The sequence below is a fragment of the Anolis carolinensis genome, chromosome 2, assembly GCF_035594765.1.
Source record: "Anolis carolinensis isolate JA03-04 chromosome 2, rAnoCar3.1.pri, whole genome shotgun sequence".
Taxonomy (NCBI): domain Eukaryota; kingdom Metazoa; phylum Chordata; class Lepidosauria; order Squamata; family Dactyloidae; genus Anolis; species Anolis carolinensis.
Window position 1 is genome coordinate 102,360,052 of NC_085842.1, and position 24,112 is coordinate 102,384,163.

At 38.9% G+C, this 24,112-nt stretch overlaps 1 protein-coding gene and 1 long non-coding RNA gene across 5 annotated transcripts in view; one reads left to right on the forward strand and one right to left on the reverse strand.

Annotated features, from left to right (window-relative positions):
- The window catches only part of spock1 (SPARC (osteonectin), cwcv and kazal like domains proteoglycan 1), an 862,727-nt gene that overhangs the window by 150,261 nt on the left and 688,354 nt on the right, over positions 1–24,112 (reverse strand). For all 4 annotated transcript variants that reach the window (XR_010003848.1, XR_010003847.1, XM_062973887.1 and 1 more), the window contains exon 8: positions 935–1,156. Coding sequence is in view for 2 of the 4 variants with exons in the window: in XM_062973887.1 (XP_062829957.1) it covers positions 935–1,156 (222 nt within the window). In the remaining 2 variants the exon portion in view is untranslated. The remainder of the gene's footprint in view (positions 1–934; positions 1,157–24,112) is intronic.
- Positions 1–24,112, forward strand: part of LOC134297108 (uncharacterized) — a 243,116-nt gene that overhangs the window by 129,808 nt on the left and 89,196 nt on the right. The gene's annotated exons all lie outside the window — the stretch shown is intronic.

Here is a 24,112-nt window from a genome sequence, read left to right on the forward strand (position 1 = left end):
CAGCCTCCTATAAAGCCAGGATGCTAATTTACTGCTTGCTAATAGACTGATTTCCACATTATCAGCAATAACATAAGCAATAAGCTAATGGCCATTGAAATGAGGGTCTCACTGCAAGCTATGGCTGTGGTCAAGATTTCTCAGGGCACATATGGAGCATTTCACTGCTCAGCTGATACCATTATCATCTGTTACCCCGCCTCTCCTTGGGGCTCGAGGCAGGGTACAACACAGTTCAAACAACAGATACAACAGTATCAAAATGCATATACCAAAATATGCACAAGTCGGAATAAATGTACCGTACGTATTTTGCAGTCATTGAGTAGGAGGTCATCAACATAATTAGATGAGGGAAAGAACCTGGTATAATTGAGATATTCCAGACTGTGGTTTCATAATCTCTAGTCCTTGGGTATGGTAGGGAGGACTTCAAGGGATTTGTAGTCCAAAGTATTTAGAGGTCACCAGGAAGTATGTGTGCAGCGTGGTAGTAGCACTAGGAATGCAGATGGGCCAGCATCAACTGGCCCACTAGCTATAGCCTTTCCTAGCCTTTCCTACAACAGTTCATATACCATCAGGATTAGAAAGTTGTAACGTAATGGTTTTTAATCTTACCAGAACATCCTGTGTGTTTCTATCCTGTTTCCTATCACAAGCTCATACTGCACTGGCTACACTGCATTTTGCTTAATATAAATACCAAATAATTCTGACACTAATCACCAGGACAAACATTTTGTCCCACTGTATTTTGGGGTGCCAGCAATTTTGCATCTCTGGACAATTAGAGTCATTAATGCCATGCACAGGATGTTAGGAGTAATAATGGAGCTTAGCAACATTCCTCTTTTTTAACTACAGTTCCCAGAAACCTCCATCCATAATGGTAGGAATCATCCATTTTCTAATATGAGAACCAGGGCCTTACCTGCAGGCTTCTGAAAACAGTAGCACCATTCATTGTTTGAAAGCTTTCCATCTTTGAAAGAATCGCAGGAGTTAAAGAGCGGTTTAATGCATGGCTCATATTTATCAAGATAAATGGCATTGATTTCAGAGTGATCAAGAAGAAGGTCATAGTTCATATCCAGTTTGTTGAACATCCAGCCCAACGAGTCCTTACAGATTGGTAATATGCTAGTGTCGAATCCTGTAAAAGCAGGAGCAAACAACACCAACTGAAGCAAAAACACACAGACATCTTTAGGAAACAAGAATATCCACTAATTGACTGTGTTCACAAGCCTTTCAAAGGGTTGGGTTAGAATTGATTTCAGATTAGCCTCTCTTTCTTGAAAATGAAACAAAATCCCAATTCAGAGAAAAGCGTTAATGGACCAAATGGCCTAAAGAGACAGTAGAGCGAATCAAAGAGTCACAGCCATTCATGGGTGAACTACAAATGTCTGTGGCAAAGGAAGGCGTTTCACAGTTCACTGAAGTCAGTTTTCATTCAGAATTCAATCTTGTCTTCTGTTTGTTGAGATGTGGAAGGTATAAATTTTTCTTTCTTTATTCTGCTTTTCGGCCAAAGATTTATACTCAAGGTAATTCAATGCAAATATTAAACTAAAATGTCAAATGCTATGGTGAGAGGGGAGTAACTTGGCCTTACTCCAAGCAGGAGAAACGGCTACCTCGCTGCTGCTCACCATGCTCCTATTTGGAGCAGAATAACATCTTGAAAGCACTGTAACATATGTGAAACTATATCTACATCACTTAGAGTGAGAAAACAAAAGCCATTATGAAAGATACTCGAACACTTTTCTTGCTTAATAATATCCTTTCACATTCTCTCAATATTCCATTTCTATAGTACATCCCCCAAACAAAAAAGTCTGCATTTTTCCAGTTAACCAACTGTTACACTCTCTCTTTGATGGATAAGATATATTTGTGCTTATGTTATCTAAAAGCAGAGCCTTAAAAAATAACCTTAGCTGTATGATTTCTAATAGCGATTTATGACAAAATTGGTCCATGTTTCTGGTGGAAATGTGCAGTTTCAGAAGTGGTAGGGAATTGATCTTTTCTTAATCAACTAGTATTTCTTCTTTTGAGTCTTGAGGGGAAAACCCCACAAGTCTTATTGTAGGTTACAAATCTTCCTTCTTATTCTCCTACATATATACTGCCAATTGCTCAAAAACTGACCTGGCTTGACAATGGCAAATTAGGATAGCAGGTCACTGCCTATTATGACCAATCAAGGGAGCAAGCTGACCTTCCCTTTGTAAAGCTGCTATTTCCTGATAATGTATAAAAAGAAGGAAAAAAATCCCCATTCCACCTAGAGGTTTTGTACTACTGTGCTCCTCTGCATTGTGCACCCAGCTGCCTTTCTGGCTTCCTCTGTAACTAGAGGTGAGGGCAGAAATACATATCATTCAGGTTGAATTGCCCTGAAAGCTTAGAATGGCACTGCAGTCTATCTGCCATTTTAACTGTTAATTTGAAGAGCACTGCAAATGCAGCTCTTTGGCGGTAACTCCAGCTGAGCCTTGTCACTAACAATGAAAAAATGGGGAAAGAGAGGAAGATAATACCTAACATAGTTTTCTATACTACCTTTAATAGATAACACAACTGTCTACAAGGTAAAGAGGGAGGTAGCCTGGGTTCTGGGAAAAGGAGCCTGAACTTTCTAGCACGTTCCTTCTTTCTTGTGGGTATTGTATAAGGTAAAGGTAAAGGTTTCCCCTGATGTTAAGTCCAGCTGTATCTGACTCTGGGGGTTGATGCTCATCTCCATTTCTAAGCTGAAGAGCCGACATTGTCCATGGACACCTCCAAGGTCATGTGGCCGGCATGACTGCATGGAGTGCTGTTATCTTCCTGCTGGAGCGGTACGTATTGATCTACTCACATTTGCATGTTTTTGAACTGCTAGGTTGGCAGAAGCTGGGGCTAACAGCAGGCGCTCATTCCGCTCCCCGGATTTGATCCTGTGACCTTTTGATCTGCAAGTTCAGCAGCTCAGCGCTTTAACACACTGTGCCACCAGGGCCCCCGGGTATTGTATAGTAGGACTTTAATTGAAGAAAAGGGGAAGGCATCACAATATAATGGTGAATATCCTGTGGTGTTGCTTGTCTAAGATAATCTTGGTGAAGTAAAGATTTGACTCACTTACCAAAGAACTAGTGTATAGTGAATTAGTGTATAGGAGAAAAAAGGACCACTTCATATATGACTTTTCTAGACTGCGTTTTCATAACACAAATTCAAAACTGCACATGTTCATTATGCACTATGCCCTGAATACCACTTAGAAGGAACACAGTGACTTTCCCAAAGGGATTTTGTGGGTCAGCATGAGAACCAGGAAACTGGATCCATTAGTACTCTTTTCATAGTTGAACTTTCAAGTGGGTGAGCACTCATGGCGACGGACACGCTTCCCCAGAGCTCTGGGAGAAGCACCCGATGTTGCTCCTAAAGTGAGCCCTAGGGTCATCCTCGCTGCGTGGATCGAAACAGGTGAGGCTGCCAAGTCAGTCAGAACCCCAACGACCCCAAAAACCGTCTGTCCCTCAAGGGTAGAGGGTTGAGTGGGTCCGGGAGCCTGACGAAGCAAGGAGTAACTCGTGAAGCAGAAGAAGGCTTCTGCACAAGCCAGACGCTGTGCTCATCTCAATGAAGAATAAAAGTGAGTAAGAAAAAAGCGATCCCGGGGAAAGGGGGCTCCGGATCAAGGAACGTAAGTTCCCCAATGGGATAATTGAATCTTCTTCTTCTTCCAATAAAAGTGGGCAAAGAATAAATAAAAGAGGAAACGAAAGGGGGATCGAGCAGACCCCACAGACTAAGTTTGTTATATATTAGGGAAGCCAAGGGATAAAATAGGAAGCCACCGGCGGCAAAAGCTCAATTAAAGAACACTAAGGAAATGAAAAGAAAGGCAATGACGTGTTTGCCTTTGAAATAAAAGGAAGGGACAACAGTACTTTTTTGCACAGCCTCCTTTATGGAAAATTGGAAATAAAAGTTTGAACTTGTTGGGGAGACTTGTAAATCTAATTGTTTTTGGCAACGCTGTTGGATACATATTAATGGAAGGCAAATTCCTTGGAGGAATGGGGGAGATTGAAAAGACGCCCGCCATAACAGAGAGCCAGCAAGACTGACTTGACCTTGGAAAAAAGAGGATTGTTGTATCTACGAAATCCCTGCTACAGAGCCAAGCAAAGTTTGGGGAGGAGTCCGCAATCAGAGCTGGCTGAGTGGTGCGCTTCCTGTGAGACAGGAAGCAGAAGGGGAAATAATTTCAAGCGACACACACAAAAGAGTTCTGGCGAGAGGCGGCTAGAGGGATACCCAAACAAAACCTGCCGGCGAGGAGGAGTGCCATAGACCAATATAGATAAATACCTCAAGAAAGGAACAGAAAAGTGCGGATAAGGTGAGGAATTGGACTATTAATGTAAAACTCTAATGGCTGAATAGTAAACTTAGCGACCTAGCAGAATAGAAACCATTTGATTGATTTTGTTCCTTGTTTGATTTTGACCAGTGTAATATTAGGAAACAGACCCAACCCTAACTCTCCGGATTAACGTGCCTACATAAAGGGGAAAGGGGGGAAAAAAAAGGAGCCGGAAGCAGAAACCTAGAGAAAAGCTATTGTAGCTTGGGGAAAAAACAAAACAAAAACAAAAAACAATTTGCTCAAGTGAATCTTTACCAAGGAAAATGGATTTTAAAACAATGACCTCCAGAGAGAAAATAGAAAAGGAAGTAAGAGACCCCAAGATGGTACAAAGACGAAACTCAATTCCCGAAGATACCGGGTTTTGAGAATTATTACGGGAGATGCAGAAAATCTCAGATAAACAAGACTTACTCCAAAAAGAGATCCAGGAGATCGCAATAAAACAGGAATTACAAAAAAAAATACTGCAAGAAGATATGGCCATACTAAAGAAAGAAATAAAAGAGGAAATTTGTTCTATCAAATTGGAAGTAATAAAAAACACACAAGAAATTCAAGAAATCAAAACAGACAATATAAGAATAGAGAGGACACAGCTAAAATTACAACAAAAGGTGGAAACTGTGGAATTTAAAAATACTAAATTGGAAAAAATGCAAGAAAAAATTGAACAAAACAAAACAGAACATCAACTAAGATTTTGGAATATAGAAGAAGAACCTAAAGAAAATATTAAACAAATTATAGCCAAGATAACTGCCGAAATCATACAATGCACTGAGAGAGAGGCAGCGGAACAAATAGACAGTGTCTATAGAATACATACAAATTATGCAAAAAAAATTAAAGTGGCCAGAGATGTCATTGCACATTTTGTTAAAAAAAGTTTTAGAAATGAAATATTATACAATACCAGATCAAAACCAACCATCTACAAAAAAAAAAAAATCATGATTCTCAAAGAATATCTATTAACCACTATCAATAAACGGAAAATATATATTTTTTTTAACTGATGAGTTGAAGCGTCTCCAGATCAGATTCCGGTGGGAGAAACAAGAAGGTCTTATGTTAACCTATAAAGGAGAAAAGATCTGGATTAAAACAGAAGACAAGGCCGACCAATTCTATAGGAAATTAAAAAAAGACCTGGCACAAAAACCAATGTCTCAACAATCGAGCAACGAGAAAAATCCTAAAAAGCCAAAGAAAAGAAGACATGAGTCACCAAAAGATGTTCTGGAAGACCAGTTCACTCCAATTTTAGACGAGGATCAAGAAGTTCTAACAGAAGAGGAAGAGGAAGAAGAGAAAATTGAAGAAGTCCTTAATGAATAGTTTTACACAGCCAATAAAGATCTTTTCGAACAACATTAATGGACTGAACTCGCCCATTAAAAGACAGAGAATTTATAATGATTTAGGTAAGAAAAATTATAATATTATTGCTCTCCAAGAAGTCCATATAGCCCAGAAACACTCAAAACTCCTAACAAACATTAAATTAGGAAAGGTATACCATTCCCTAGATAAAAAGAAAAAAACGTGGGGTGGCGTTATATATAGATGAAAAATTTAAATCTGAAGAGGAATTTAAAGATCAGGAAGGAAGGATAATCGCAGTAAAAATTGACTTAGGTATTGAAAAACTGTTAATTTGTAATATTTATGTTCCAAATGGCCCTAAGCAAAAATTTGTCAGATTATTAAGAACTCAAATTGGGAAGACGGAATTCGATCATATTGTAATTATTGGAGATTTTAATGGAGTATTATACAACAATCTGGACAAATTGATGAAGAAAAGGAAAAAATTAACAATTCTCTCCCAAAAAATTTCCTACAATTCAGAGAAGAATATGATTTAGATGATATTTGGAGAGTATGCAACCCTGAGCTAAAAGATTTCACTTTCACTATTCTAATCGGCATAATTCATGGTCCAGAATTGACATGATCTGGACATCTAAAAGTTTGGAACCCAAAGTAGAAGAAATAAAAATCTTATCACATGATCTTTCAGACCATTGCCCTTTGACTATGAACATAAATTACAAAAAGAAACCTTTGAATTGGAGACTAGATAATAACTTAATCAAACAGGAAAACGATATTAACAAGATTAAAATGATGACTAAAGAATATTTTCAGTTGAATGATAATCAAGAGACGAGTCCACAAATAATATGGGACGCTTATAAAGTGGTAGCCAGGGGCTATTTTATACAACAAAAAGCACAAAAAAATAGAATTAAAAATCAAAAACTACAAGACATACAAAAAGAAATCGATATAGAGGAATCGCAATTAAAAAGGAAACCAGGGGATGGGAATGTTATGAAAAAATTAGAAATATTACATAAACAAAAAAGAAACCTAGAATTGGAGAAATTAGCTTGTCAATTGAAATGGATAAAACAGAATTCATTTGAAAACGCAAATAAGCCAGGTAGGTGGCTGGCCAGAGTGATAAGAAAAAAGAAAAATAAACAACAAATTACAAAAATAGAATCACAAGGAAAAGGGTTATATACAGATGATGAGATAAGCGAAAAGTTTGGGAGATTCTATAGTAATTTTTTATATAAAAATGATAAAATAAATTCAGAATTAATTGGTGAATATCTAAGTAAACAAAAATTACAAAAATTACAGAGGAACAAAGATTAATCTTAAATAATGAAATTACAGAAGATGAAATAAAAATGGCTATTAAAAACTTAGATGCTAACAAATCCCCAGGCCCCGATGGCTTCACAGCGGGTTTTTATAAAATACAGCAAGATGAAATAATCCAATACTTGAAAAAAATAATGAATGAGGCTTTAACAAAAAAAAATTATTCCAGAGATGTGGAAAAAAGCAGAAATTATTTTAATACATAAAGAAGGATCAGATCCAAATAATGTGACAAATTATCGCCCCATTTCACTACTAAATGCTGATTATAAAATTTTCACTAAAGTTCTGGCCAACAGATTTACCAATCGTAGTACCAAAGAGCTTTCTTCTCTAGAATAATGGTTGGAATAATTGGCCGACATATAAAGAAATTATCAAAAAAAACAAACTTAGCGCCAGGAAACGGAGGTATTAAAGAATTAGAGGAAATCCAAAAAAGTCATAAGAATATATCTGGTCTCAGTATCACCAAATAAAAGAAAGTTATAATAGAGATAAAGGAATGGGTTTCAATTTGGGTAATAACTTTTGGGACAATTTACTTATGAGAAATAAGAAATTGATAACGATTTTATATAATAAATTAATAGAATGGAATACAGAATCTGAAATAATCAAGGATTCAATTATAAAATGGTCTAGGAATATAGGCAGATCTACAACGATGGACGAATGGGAAAATATTTGGAATAAAAAAATAAAATACTGTTATTCAACTGATCTGAAAGAAAATTGGCTAAAGACCATCCACAGATGGTATTTAACTCCTAAAAAGTTGGGATTAATGTATGAAAATAGAGATAACAAATGCTGGCGCTGTAAGGAACAAATAGGGTCATATTTCCATATATGGTGGAATTGTAATAATATTTAAAGTTATTGGAAATCAATTCATTTAGAATGTAAAAAATTTTTTTAAATCAACTTGGAATGCAAACCTGAATATTATCTGCTAGGGTTACTTGAAATGCAAAATCAAGATAAATTAGACTCTTTAAAAGAAAAAGAAAATAAGATAAAAATTTTTACATATGCAGTAACAGCTGCAAGATTGGTAGTAGCTAAAAATTGGAAAAACCCCGTGAGTCCCACAGTAACAATGTGGTTGGAAAAATTATTGGATATTAAAAATATGGATAAATTAACTTATTTGATAAAAAGAAATACAGGGGAAGCAATGAAACAAACGGACTGGTCTGATCTGGAAGTTCACACAAGAACATGGAAGGAAGAAAGAAGAGTGGAAGTCCATCTCCACCAACCCCCCCCCCCCCCATTTTAGATAGGGACCTAATCTTCGACTCCCAACCCCATTTCCCCCCCTAGTTTTCCATTGTTCTACCCTCAATCCAGAACCTTCCCCAACTTACACGAGGCATCTCATCACATCCCCAAATCCATGTTAGAGCCATTCCCTTCCCCATTTCCCACCCCTCCCATTCCCACTAACCTCGGTCTCCCCACCCTATCCTTCCCTTTAGATAGTTTGATGCAATAATGGAAAAAATTTCAATAAAGATTATTATTAAAAAAAAACTTTCAAGTGATAAATTCTGTTTGAATCAACTCTACTATAACACTAAGCAATCATCATCACCACCTATCAATCACTAGTTTATATAGACTGGAAGAGACCTTTCCCCAAAGGCATCATAAAAAGGGCTTGGTGTCATTCTTGGGAACTTTGTGGGTCTTACTACAATCATGACTGGCGCAAATGGCCACAATACCTTTGCACCTGATGTCTGCTGCTCTGACATAATACTTCAGATTCAATGCAGTTCTCACATTTAACTGAATGTCATTTAATGGTATCAAATGATGGCCAGTCTGTGAATCATTCCTTAATATGGTTTACTGATCATGATAAATAATTGGTAGCTTCTATATTTGTAAGTCCTTTCATTCATATTATTTGATCATAAAAGGAATGTGGTCACATAGATTATAGAGCCTCTCTATGGAGTAGAAACGACACTTTCCCATGGTAATATCAGACATTCTCATGAAGACAGAAGGAGCAATCCACTACATGTAGGTTAACACTCCAGTGTGCCAACCTGGCTGAAACACTGAAAGTGATAATACACACACATACACACAGAGACATACACACTAAGCACTTCAGCCTGCTTAAAATGACCATTCACGGTAGTCTACCTCTCATCCTATATTTCTTTAAAGGATCTCCATGGCATACAAAGTGATTTAATTCCAATATACAATTTCATTCCTTCTTGTGAATTTACTGCAAATTATAATTGAAGTAATTGGCATATGTATTAACTTTTCACTGAGCTGACTTATTTTCACCAAACAGAAAACTGACTCAGTTTTAAACCAGTGTATAGAATGAATCATGGATTGAATGAGTGCATGCAAAATAATCCCAACAAGGCAGAAGTGTTCCTGGTTAATTGAAAGGCAGATCAGGGAACAGGGATTCTGCTTGTATTAGATGGGGTTACACTCTAAGAGAGAAACCAGCTTTGCAGTTTGAATGCACACCATGGTCTCTGTTTTGAGGTTTCTCCTTAAGTTTCTACAGTACCCAGGATATCTTTTACACACTTAACAGTAGTACAACTGCACCTGTTCCGGGAGGTGCCTGATCTGGTCAGGGGGACACATGTCTCAGTTGCATTCCATTTGGATTATTACCACATGCACCAAATAGAACTGCCTTTGAACAGTGTTCAAAATGATGGTTGGTACAAAGAACTGCAGTCAAATTGTTATGAAGAATGCAGACCTTCTTGACAATAATGGTTTCCTCGTCTGCCTATTTATTTCTGGGCACAATCCAAAGTACTAGTTATAACCTATAAAGTCCTACACAATTTAGGCCTTGACAATCTGAGAGACATTAGGTCCCTTTATGAACTTGCTTGGGCCTTGAGATTATCATTTTCGATGCAGGTGACCTTCTCTTAGCCCCACCACTTTCAAAAGGGCATTTGGTAGGGACATGAAATACATTCTTTATGGTGACTTTATGGTGCATTAAAAAGCTTAGATTGTGCTGACTCTTTTCTTGGATTGCATTAGGAAGCCGTGTGCTTGACTCTTTGCTGAGACTGCATTAGGAAGCTGTGTGCTTGACTCTTTGCTGCTTTGCTATTGTTTTGAAAGTGCTATTGTTTTGACTGATCGCTGGCTTCCTGTTGAAGCATTCTGAGCCAAAGGCTGAACTCAAGTGGCAGTGGGTTCACACAGAAGTGAGGAGGCAAGAAGCCAGCTACATCCCTACACTAAACACATTGTTACAGTACAATCAATTAAAAAACAACATTAAAAACACACAGGGAGGTGGATAGCGGTCTGACCAAAAATGCACACTATAAGGATCCTGCTTGGTAACTTCACTCACCAAGAGATGGAACAAAAGCAAAAACTTGCCATCGCATGTACAAGTTGTGGCATCTTTGCACAACTACTCAACTACATCTGTACCAAGTGTAAACAGATTACACTGATGGAGCAGAGGATCCAACAACTCGAGGACCGTATTAAGACCCTTAAGGACATTCAAGAACTTGAGTTCTTCTTGGACACTGCACAACATGCTGTTCTAGATACGCAACCCACATCACACCAACACTTCCATGATCAGGAACTTTATGGGGCGATCAGCTCAAATGTAGACATTGACAACCCTCAGGCTTGGAAGCAGGTCACCCGTAGAAAGAGACAAAGGACCAGGCAGCCTCCACAGAATTCTTCTGCTCAGCTTGACTTACACAACAGATTCCAAATTCTTACACCACTAACATCTGATCAGGAAACACATCTTTTGGAGGACCACAGTTACTTAGATACTGCTCAGTGGGCCATGCTTGATCAATGCGTGGGGGATAGCCCTGATGGGGATGATGCATTACCACATTCACACTTACACAACCATGCAGATGTTCCATCCCCAATCATAGACCAGAAGCAACAGGAACACCCTTGGGAGAGGGATGGGCTCTTGGATGCATCTCAATGGATTGTCATTGACAAATGCACTGGGGATGTCGAGGAGGAGGACAACACTTTACAAATACACAATCCACTTGAACAGACACACTTTTAGGGGACCTACACACTATTTTGCACAAAAGTGACCCTGTCAATCCTCAAAGGAAACAGGTCTTGGTAGTAGGCGACTCCCTCCTTAGAGGAACAGAAGCCATCATTTCCAGACAGGATAGGATGGCTTGAGAAACATGCTGCCTCCTGGGGGCAAAAATACACCATGTCACTCAGAGGTTCACCAGGCTCCTAAAGCCCCATCACCCTCCCCCCTCATGTTGATTCATGATTCATTCATTTTTTTTTGGGGGGGGGGGAGTGGTAGCTTTTGCTCAATGAATGCACAACAACAGTAAAAGTGAACTATGATGGCACAAGGCAGTCTTACAATATTATAGTACTGAATGGGATGGCATCCACTATGTTACCATCTGTTTTGACACGCATCAACTTCCTGTTTTTTTCTTTAATTTGAGATTGAAAAAAAGAAGATTAATTTAGACTTAATGTAATTGGTACTTCTAGATAAGTGTTGCTACTTGGTATATACTGTTGCTGATATCCTACATTGTGCTTGTGCAGTACAGGTCTACACTCACATGGTTTGAGCTACACCGCTTGTGTTGAATGCCAGTAGCTCTGGAGTGTGTTAATCCAGATTGATCGGGTAATTGTCAATATGGCCACGGACACAAGAACTGCATTATTTATTAATTAAATGTTCATCCTTACTTTTTACCAGAAAAAATTAAGTCACTCAAATGGCAACTAGTATTACGCATCTTAATGACAAAACACAGAAACCAGAAAATATTTTTTGTAGTTCTCAAAGAATTACCTGTACAACATTAACATAACCTCTATTATGCATAATTACACCAGCCTTTTGTCTTTGTCTTAAACTTTCTCCTGTGAAGAGTTGCCTTTGATTTGCAAACATTTAAAGAGCTAATAGAAAATAGCAAACTGGATATTACTATTGAAAAAGTTAATGCAAGGAAGGCCTTTTCAGCATGCTAGGGTGCTGAACTATGGCAGTATGTTTTTGCTTTCGCTTAAAATTGCCTGTAGATAAAAGCTGCTTTTAAATAAATCACCATTTGTTAAGTCTGTGTTAGTTGCTAAGGCCAAATTTGCATAGGCACCAGAACACTTTCTTGTTCTTTCTGAAGAAGTTGAATTTTCAGTAAGAAATGCATCCTATTCAAACCACATATTTGTCCAAAAGTCTGACATTCAGGAAAGAGAAGAACATTTGTCACATTTTGTGAACATCTTCACAGCAGTGGCTGCCGATGCCTATGGAGGCTGGTGGGGTGGAGGTCAGGATAGCTATTGATGATGAAGCCAAAGTTGAGTAATGCGGGGATTACAGTTGTTAGAGCCCATTTCTCATAGTAAAGCAGTTGCAAAAAACGATTTCACAGCAAGTGAAGTGCAGGTGACAAAGGCAAACACCATATAACTAGCTAGCTATACTTTAAAATCACAGAAGGGGGAGCATTTACTATAGCAAGATAAACTACAGTCAGGTTTTCTCCCAAAGTAATTTCAGAAAAGCCAAGAGATTTTCAAGGTCTCTCACTCATCAGACACATTAGACATGTAACCATTTTTGAAACATTAATCTCCTTGCTTCTGGAAGCTTCTCCAGCAATAGCTTTTCACCACCCAGTGAGCAGGAGAAACATGGGTACCTCTTTCACCCTGCTAAAACACACCACTACACAAACATAACATAAGAAAACACTGAACTATACAGCAAGACTACCATAATCACGGAACCCATAGCTATAGTTTCACTATTTGTGCCTGGGGAAAAATGGTGCCTCTAGGATATTTCTAGGCCCTCCAGGTGATTTTGTAATATGCGAGAGAGTCATCCTGGTGGACGTAGATAATTTTCAGAGAAGATACCTTTCTGAAATCTCTAGGTATTCCAACACAATTCTGTGGTATGCTGAAACTGGAAAGTTATGCTATTTAATGGCATTTAGCTTTATACAAGTTATCAAGTAACCATGGGCTGGCTAGAATCCTATCCCTCATTGACATAGAGGTCTTACTGTGCATATCATACCACAGGAAAAGTATCACTGGGAGATTTTGCTCAGCTCTGATAGGCTGCTTGTAAAAGTGTAACATTGCAGTATGGATGCATCATGAGGGTATTATCCCTCAAATAAGACTTGTGACCTCCTCCATGAAATTTGTCTTCTATCTCTAAGTTTCTAGTATTGCAGTAACTGAAAACATCCATTGGGCATTGAAAATACAGTTAGGCAGAGAAAGAAAAAGAGCAAATATAGTCATCAAAGGATCGTAATTACAGCAAATATAGTGGGTTTCTGTGAGTCTTTTGGGCTGTATGGCCATTTCCAGAAGTTTTCTCTCCTGTCTGCCACAGATGTGGACGAAACGTCAGGAGAGAAAACTTCTGGAACATGGCCATACAACCCAAAAGACTCAAAGCAACCCAGTGATTCCAGCCATGAAAGTCTTCGACAATACAGCAAATATAAATACAAAATGCATGGCAGGGGGGTTGGACTGAATGGACATTGTGGGCTGGACTGGATGACCCATGATTCTCTATGATTCTATAAGAGTTCAAGTTGTGTCTCACCCTTTGCAATGATAGAAATTTGGGAACTAGAGGCAAATTTCATTGAGAACCAAGTCCTTATTTTGCTCCACCTCATAGCACAACCCTGCTTGCCTGTTAGAGCTTAACAAGAGTGTTCAACATATTCCACTAGCAACAGAGAACAAATCAAGGGGGGAAATACAGCAGCAAGTAAGGAAACATAGTCATTATCTTGTGGCTTTGTCTCTATGGTTTTTGTCCAGATCACAAAGAAACCAAAGCAAGAAACCCAGCTGTTATCCCATTGCTCAGCTCTGTAGCTTGCCCTTAAACACTTCAGGACCTGCCTATCTCCATGATCGCCTCGTCTCCTACAAACCAACATGAACCCTAAGATCATCCGGGGAGGCGCTCCTCTCACTCCCGTCTTTGTCTCAAATGCGACTGGTGGGGACGAGGGAGAGGGCCTTCTCGGCAATGGCCCCCCGGCTCTGGAACTCTCTCCCTAAGGAGATCAGGTTAGCTCCTTCCCTGCCCATTTTCCGCCGGGAATTAAAAACATGGCTGTTCTGAAGCACATTTGAATGAATAGGCCCAGTAAAGTTGTCATCAGAATAATTCTCTATGTTTATAAAACTGTACGGCACTTTATCACTGTTACTTATGTCCATGATATAGCACTTTATAAAACCTGTCCCCACTGGTTCGCTTTTAATTACTCTGATTTTATCTGCTTGGATTTTAATGTATTGTTCATTATATTATTTTGTTTATTGTTGAAATGTTTAAAGTTTTTGTCAAATATGTTGTGTCGTTGTTGGGCTTGTCCTTGTTGTGAGCCACCCCGAGTCCCTTCAGGGAGATGGGGCGGGAAATAAAAATAAAGTTTATAATTATAATTATAATTGAATTCTTTACAGAGAAGGGGGATATTTAATGAGAGGGGAGGAAAGGAAGAGAAAAAGCAATTGCCAGTAATAATAAAATAAAATATGAGAGTTTTATCTATTGATCTGAGAACTGCAACCCGATATACATCTTATTGGGATATGCCCTCCCCTTCCTTGGCCAACATAGTGCCATTAATCTCAGAGTACAGAAATATAAAAAAGGATTACATTTTTTAATTTATTTTTCTTTAGGAAAGCTCTTGTTTCATTCTGTCCTATTTCATTCAAAGTCTGTTGGCAAAACTAAGTCAGAGCCACACTGTGCTGAAGCCTGGCTCACAGTCTTCTGTTCCTCCATGTACCTGCAACTGCTCCCAGGATACAAGGTCAAAGCAGACTCTATTTTAAAGGTATAACTAGGCAATTCTTCTTCTCTCTTCCTTTTAATTCAAGAGTAAATCAAAATAAGAGAGGCAAACTACATAATGGTATGGTTTGAATATTGGACTACAACTCTGGAGGGCCATTAAGTTTCAGCCATGGAAACTTAATGATGACCCTGGGGAAGTCACACTCACAGAAAAGCAAAGAAATCTGACCAAGAAAACACCACTTTAGGGTTACCATAAGTCAGAAAGCACTTAAAGGCACATGACAATAACAAGTCAAAAGAAGGACATTTAGTTGGGGATAAACAAGTTATTACTCATATATTCTATTCAATTTGTTGTCAGTCCTCTCCCTTGGGCTTCACACAAATCTACCATTTGCCAACATATATGATCCTGTGCTTTTCTTTTCCATTTCTGGCCGAATAGCTTAACCATTGGTTCATCCCATCGAGTATGAGGTCTGCCTATGGGCCACTTGTGATTTTTTTTGGTATCCAGTTTGTTAATTGCCATGTCCATTGGTTGTCTTTTGTTCATGCTATATGCCCTGCCCACCTTCTTTTTGCCTCATAGATCTCATTGACCACATTGCATACCCCAGTTCTTTTACGCAACTCTTTGTTGCTGACTTTATATCTTATTGTCACACCACACATTCTTCTTTCCATTGCTCTCTGAGTCACCACCAGTTTTTCCCTCCTCTAATTTTGTTGTTGTCCATGTTTCAGATGCATATAACATTGCCAGCAGAACTGTCGTGTTGAAGATATCTGCTCTGCCCTTCACTGGTAACTTAGGATCTGTTAGCACTGCCCGGTTTCGATTAAAAGCTGTTCAAGCCACCTTTCATCTTTTTGCCCATTCTGCATTTGCCAGTTTATTCAACTGTACTTGTTGTCCAAGATATACATATTCAGTCACTTCCTCAGATTCATCTCCATTTATAACGAAGTGGCCCTGAACACATGACTCATTTTTCATCCATTTAGTTTTCTTCAAGTTCATTTCCAGTCCTCCTGATTTTGAGAGTCCAGCTAGTTGTTGGAGATAATGTTGTAAATCTTCTAGATTTTTGGTGAAAAGGACACAATTGTCTGCAAAGAGGAGTTGAGGAAGCTGTTCACCATCAACTGAAATCCCACCTTTATATTTATATTTATATTTGATTTTTCTGAAGGGGTTTTCTAAAGTTGCCACAAACAGTTTTGGCAATATTGTGTCTTCTTGATGCACTCCTTTGATTATTCTGATGTGACACACTTCTGACAACAGTTTTATATCCATTGTGTACCCTGTATTAATGTGTTTTATGATGTTCACATATGCTGGATTTACACCAGCTTGGTGGAGAGCGTTAAGGATAGCATTGATCTCAACGGAGTCGAAGGCCTTTTAGTAATCAACAAAAGCAAGACAAACTGGAACTCTACATACTCTGGTTTTTTTCCAGTAGCTGTTTGGCTGCGTGGATATGATCAAGGATGGAAGCTCTCTTGTTCCCTGTTGATTTCCACATCTTGAGATATTCTTTGTAGCAGGATCCTTGTGAACTGTTTATATAGTTGAGAGAAAAGTGTAATAGGATGATAGATGCTAAGGTTTTCTGTGTCTCTTTTCTTCATTACAAGAATGTTTTACTCATATATATTACTCTTATATAATTGTGTATAAGTTAACCTCATGGAGACCGAAAGGTCCCAGGTTCAATCAAGATTTCAGAATATATACAGTTGTATTTACTTTTGGAGTAATGTAAAAATACCAGATTATACCTGAGTTTAAAACCCCATAGATCCTTCCTGGCACTGACTTGGTTTTAGAAATTGTAAGAAACTGATGTCTTGTAATGTGTGAGAAGTAAGAGAGTGAATGTGGGAGGGTAAAGGAAACAGGCCAGGAAGTCGTATTTCTCTGTAGAGCAGAAAATACTCATTCATATGCTACCACTTTATTTTCTTTATCAAACTCCTATGCATTTTGAGAAAGTCAGGAAGAAAACTGTTCTATACCTCAACCATAATATGCCTGCTTCAGGAAAAAGCTTTGTCTTTCAATCTGAAAGAAAATTTGATCTTCCTTTCGTCCCACTGCCTGAAACAATAAGGGCCAAATTTAATAATCTCACCAATATTTTTAGGATCAGCCATCACTACTGGTAATTACTTTGTTCATTCATTGCATACCATTGAAGAAAGCTTATTCATTACTGCAAAATGAGGAGGAGCTGTCTTGTGAATAAAATGCCAGCTCAGCAAAAAGTAGGTTAAACTTAACACCATCATATGTAACATGCTCTTCAATGGCTAATTACAACAAATACAAGCTTCCAACCGCTTCAAATTCTGAAGCTGATTCAAACAAATGACCTTGTAAAATGCCCTTTATTGTCTCAACTTGGTAGTACTTACACAGGGGAAGAAAATGTTAAGATGAACCTCTTATGTATACATAAGCATATCAGGAAACAGTGGCCACAACTATTTGTGCCCACTCATGAACTATTTAAACTGAAACAGAGAGAGAAGGAGAGCTATTTATTTTGATTCCATGGTCTCAGGAGCTAGATCCTGTTTTCCAATTTTCATGGTGAAGGTGAAGAATCACAGGGTGAGAGTTTTTCCTTGAAAGGTATGTCTGTATATGTGTTTTTATCTGCATCACCAGCACGAGATCATTTCTCCGTCCTACGTTTTGGCCTGGAAATATCAAGTCCTGGGATAGTCCTGATTTGGCAATCCCATCTTCTATACACATAACAAAAGTGAAAATCTGTATGTGTGTATGTGGCAGACATGTCCACTAACACAGACAGTCTCCCACCTCCACAAACAGCTACAACCCATAGTGCTGAGGAGCCACCAATGACCCTTCCTCCAAGGAACATTTCAGGTTACAGCGAGCACCATGAATATGTAGCCCAAACCCTGTCAATGTCCTCCCAAACACTATGGCCCACCACCCAAGGAATGCTTTCATTCTGGGACAAATTTCCCTTAGATTTTACGTGTTTCCTCTACAACAGGCAGGCATCCCAGTATTCCTTACTCTCTCAATAAGTGTGGAATTTGCATGATCCCACCCACTTCCTCTCCCTTAACGCCTTTCAACTCTATCTGCATAACAAACAGAGCAGAACTGAGCAGCAACTAAACATACTGGAGGAGTTTGGGGGATTGACTCCACATGATGGAAGTTGTAGTTCACACTGCACCAAGTCAGACTACTGTGACTCCTCACTGACAATGGACCTGGATCACATTTAGCACACAGAAACCCCATGATCAAAGAAAAATACTGGAGAGGTTTTGGGGGGGGGGGTTCACTTTGATTATAGCCGTTGTAGGTACTGGGATTTATAGTTCACTTGCAGTCAAAGAGTAATCTGGACCCCATGGATGATGGACCTGGACCTAACTTGGCACACAAAACCCCTGAGACCAACTGAGTGAACTGGATGGGTTTGAGGGGACTGACCCACCATGGTGGAAGTTGTAATTCATCCTGCAGCTGGAGAGCACACTGAACTCCACCCATGATGCATCTAGAACAAACTTGGCCAACATGACAAACTTACAGTATTGATGGAGTTTCAGAGGGTTAACCTGGCATGATGTGAGTTGTAGTTCACCCACAACCTTACGCATTTTGTAAAAAAAAAAAACCTCCTAATAACCCGGGCAGCGCCGGGTACCCAAGCCAGTCTAGAATAAAACAGTTTACACTTGTTAGGGTTGTAATGAACAAGGCCTCCTACATTATTAATGAGAGGTTGTAATTTCTCCTATCACTGTATTATTATGATTTGAGGAACTGTAAAAGGAGTGAAATGACTAAAATGTTTTGGAACCAGAACTTTTATTTTGCCTACAGAAGAGCTCTTCTCATAAAAGGTGCCTTCATACAATTTTCATAGAGCACCACAGTCTGTCAAGGTCACTGAACAGCATTTTCAAGGGACTGGGGAGGGAAAGGCATTTCTGCTAGCCCAGTTACAGGTGCTTAAATTTTAATCCATCACAGTCTGTGCTCAAAGCTTGAATAAACTCTGGTCCATGCAGAAGAGCTGGCTTCCACATGCATAAGAGGGATGGTTGCTCGGAGGGGTTATCACACCCAAACAGCTCTGTGCTTGCATGAAAAGCTTACATCTCACAAAATGGGAATGACAGTGGAAGAAGCAACTAAAACACCGATTACAACCCTGGATAAGATTTTATGCCCTGCCTGATTTACCAGGCAGGGACGTAGCAGCGGCTAGTGCACCCTGCCCACCATCTTCTCCTCGAGGTTTCTCCTTCCTAGGAGCCCCACACCCTGTGTCGGTTGGCCTGCTCAACCAGACAGCCAATTAGGGGCTTGCTCTGCCCTGCGCCCTGATTGGCTACGTGCCGGCCCCGCATTTATCCACCAGTGCGGATAAAAGCGGGGGTAGGCTGGCACAGAAGGCTAGTTGCCTCTCAGCTGTCCCCTCCCTCCAATCCTGTAATTGTATTGTTGTATGTGTCTGTTGTTCTATTTCTTAGCATATTGTCTTGTCACAACTTGGGTGTGTGTGGAATGGGCCCTAGATCCGATTTACATACCTCCCGCCATTATTGGTGTGGGTAGGGGGGGTGTCCTGGTGGTGTAGGGGTGCAGCAGGACCAGTGTCCCAGAGTGGAATTGGTCAGCTCACTGTCAAGGATCCCTGCTATTGTGAAGCAGTATCGGTTAGCATCGGGTTGTCCGATTCTTGATCCAGGACCCATGCATGGTTGCCAAACCTGTTTTCATTGTAACTACAGTAAAGTCTCACTTATCCAAGCCTCGCTTATCCAAGCCTCTGGATTATCCAAGCCATTTTTGTAGTCAATGTTTTCAATATATCGTGATATTTTGGTGCTAAATTCGTAAAAGTAATTACAACATAACATTACTACGTGTTGAACTACTTTTTCTGTCAAATTTGTTGTATAATATGATGTTTTGGTGCTTAATTTGTAAAATCATAACCTAATTTGATGTTTAATAGGCTTTTCCTTAATCCCTTATTATCCAAGATATTCACTTATCCAAGCTTCTGCCGGCCCATTTAGCTTGGACAAGTGAGACTCTACTGTAATAAACAAGTTATGGCCTTTGGTTATCCCAACTACTTGTATTTGTCTTTTCTTGTAGGTTCCAGCGGGGGAGGTTGGTCACCACTACCCATGCAACAATAGAATTTAAGCTGTGATTCTAAATATTCGTACATCTGCTACTGTGATGAACATAGATTGAAGATCAGGATTAATTAATTTCTTCAGGGCTTTGTACATTTTGAAGAAGATTTTAAAGAGGTTTTATCAGGGTTGTAATTCTAACCACACTTACTGAACACAATAAGACATTCTTCTAAGTAGATGTGCATAAGACTTAATGAACAAAGAATTTGTGCAATGACAATTTGGAATGGTCCTGGACTATGACTTGGATTATGTGATTTTAATAATTAATAATTGATGTAAGTGTTTTTATTTGTTTTAATTTTCCATTTTTAATGTAGATGTTTTAACAATTGTATGTTTTTAAGGCACTGAATTGTTACCGATATGTGAAGGTGCTCTGAATCCCCCTCGGGGTTGAGAAGGGCGGGGTACAAATACGGTAAATAAATAAATAAGACTTAACAACAAAGAACAAAAAATGATTTTTTATGAGCAGCAAACAAAACAATGGGCTCCACATTAACAACTTTCACCAAGTTGTCTACATTCTGATGTTGCTTTGCCACACATATCCTGGTTTTCATTTGTCAAATGTTGGAGGATATGCGTCTGTTGTATCTTATTCTTGTCCATGTCCTTATGTTCCAGAGACTGACTTGGGCTCTTTTGCTGGCAAAAAAGAAAAATGCATGGCCCAAACCAGACAGAATGAAATCACAGTTGGCAAAGATCAAACATCATAACTCTGCCAATACTCACAATTCATGTTAGGAGACAAGAAAAAGGGGGTTTTTTTGTCTACAGATAAGCTAAATCACCTAAGTGATTTTATTTATGGCCACAGCAATATCTCAAAAATTAATGCAGTCCAGAGTAAAGTTCAGTGGGATGCCTTCTTCAGCTGTAATGCATTCAAAGAATTCTTAAGCATTCCTTTTCACCATCTGTAATATAGGAGGATATTACTCAAAATAGATTGTAGTGAAAGGACCACATGCTTCTTTATGGCTTTGCAAGCACAACTTGACAGCTCCTGTCAATGAAGTAATCAGATGTCTGCAGAGAAAAATGGCAGAAATCAGAATCTTGGGCACTGGAAACTGAGGTCTAACTTACACAAACAGCTCTAAGAACCGTTCCTTCGAACTGTATCACTTCAAATTGAATATAGAGGGTATGTATGTCAAGTTGAACCTAGGGAATGCTACATATATTAATTAACAAGCTAAGGAAAAGGTTAAGATACAGTGATGGAAAGATCAAAGCTTGAAGAAACAAACAATTCCAGTTTATATCTGCTGATATAATACAGAGTTTGGAAAAGTTACTGTCAGAAATTACAAACTCACTGGCTCCAAAATCACTTCAGCTAACATTTGCTACATGCTGGTATAGAATGCAGTTATTTTCCAAAGGTTGTAATGGGATTCTCATCTCAATACACACACAGACACACACACTTGCATTTTCATGTGGATTTTTTTTTTAAAAAAGGAAAAGGCTGGAGTATCAGTATGGATTCCCCAAACATACTTTTAAATTTCACAAATGTTTAAAGAGATCATGTGTTCTTTCAAATAATTTACGTTGATGTTGGGCATAGTCAGATGTAGATTCTATGCAGGAGCATGATTTTGGTAACAAAACAGCCTTGGCTGCCTGTTTTAACCCACCCAAATACTCATTAATCTAAAGAAAAGGTTTGTTGACAAATTAAAGAAAGACCTCATATTTTGGGGCTCAGATTTAAGGGGTTGTTGCTTCTTAATAAATATCCTGCTGGGATTTTTTGGACTACAGATTGAAAAACTGCTCAAGTTTGACAAACTTGATGGAGAAGATGTGGACAGCTGTTCACATTTCACTTACATTTAACAAAACGTGCTGCTCTTAGTTGGAGGAAACAGTAACAGGTCAGGCAAAACTCCTTTATTTCTTAATTTCTGCCTATGGTCTACTGCAAGGGTCCCCAAACTTTTTAAACAGGGGGCCAGTTCATGGTCCCTCAGACCATTGGAGGGCTGGACTATAGTTTTTTAAAAAAATTTATGAACAAATTCCCATGCACACTGCACATATCATATTTTGAAGTAAAAAAAAAACAAAAACAAAATGGGAACAAATACAGCCTTGATGCTAATAATAATAATCATCATCATCATCATCATAATAAAAATAATAAAGGGGTTGGAAGAGACCCCTTGAGCCATTTAGTCCAACCCCCTTCTGCCTTTGTGCACCAAAAGCACAAGCAAAGCACTCCTGACAGATGGCCACCCAGCCTCAATGTTGTTAATAATAATAATAATAATAATAATAATAATAATAATAATAATAATAGCAGTAGTTTGATGATGACCCAAAATGCAGACTGTGCAAGGAAGCTGAAGAAACCATTGATCATATCCTTAGCTGCTATAAGAAAATCACACAGACAGACTACAAACAGAGGCACAACTATGTGGCCCAAATGATTCATTGGAACTTATGCCTCAAGTACCATCTCCCAGCAGTAAAGAACTGGTGGGATCACAAACCTGCAAAGGTAATGGAAAATGAACACGCAAAGATACTGTGGGACTTCCGAATCCAGACTGACAAAGTTCTGGAACACAACACACCAGACATCACAGTTGTGGAAAAGAAAAAGGTTTGGATCATTGATGTCGCCATCCCAGGTGACAGTCGCATTGACGAAAAACAACAGGAAAAACTCAACCGTTATCAGGACCTCAAGACTGAACTTCAAAGACTCTGGCAGAAACCAGTACAGGTGGTCCCGGTGGTGATCGGTACATTGGGTGCCGTGCCAAAAGATCTCAGCCGGCTTTTGGAAACAATAGACATTGACAAAATTACGATCTGGCAACTGCAAAAGGCCACCCTACTGGGATCTGCACGCATCATCCGAAAATACATCACACAGTCCTAAACACTTGGGAAGTGTTCGACTTGTGATTTTGTGATATGAAATCCAGCATATATATCTCATTTGCTGTGTTATACTGTGTCCTTCTGTCAATAATAATAATAATAATAATAATAATAATAATAATAATAATTTTTAATGAAATCCAGCATATCTATGTTGTTTGCTGTGTCATACAATAAAATAATAATAATAATAATAATAATAATAATAATAATAATAATAATAATAGAGGGTTGGAAGAGTTGGAAGGGTTGGGCCATTTAGTCCAACCCCCCTTCTGCCTTTGTGCACCAAAAGCACTAGCAAAGCACCCCTTAATAATTAATAATTAATTAAATAATAATTAAAATACCATTATGAACAAGCAAAGCTTTGGAAGTTGCGCACCAGGTGAGGGAGGAGGTGGGAAAAGTGCACACCTTTTCCTCCTCCGTCGCACCGCATGTGCCTTCCTTGGTGGAGGAGGAGGGAGCTGCTGCCACGGGGGCTGGATAAATGGCTTTGATGGGCTGCATGTGGCCCCGGGCCTTAGTTTGGGGACCCCTGGTCTACTGTCAGTCACCAGGAAGTGAGTAGGCCATCCAAAAGGCTCAAGTTCACTCCATTGTGCAAAGTTTGCCAGATTTAGGATTTTGTATACTCATCGGCAGGATACTCTAATTCAGCCCTTTAACTATATACTATTCCTATGGAGTAACGACAAATGAACTATGAAACAATATTTTTTTCAAAAGAGCATTAAGGCCTATCAATGGACACATGCTACGAGGATCAACAGAAGCTGCTGGGAACCCTCCTCACCTCATTAATAATAAACTTAATAAACTTTATTTATATCCCACCCTATCTCCCCATAGCAACCCATTAGATTTGTGCTATGACTATGAGTCTACCCTTTCATCTGCCATTGCTCTACAATAATGAGCTATTTCAATTGAATGTATGCTCACAGCATCAAATAAACCCAGAGTGAGATAGTGCAGACACA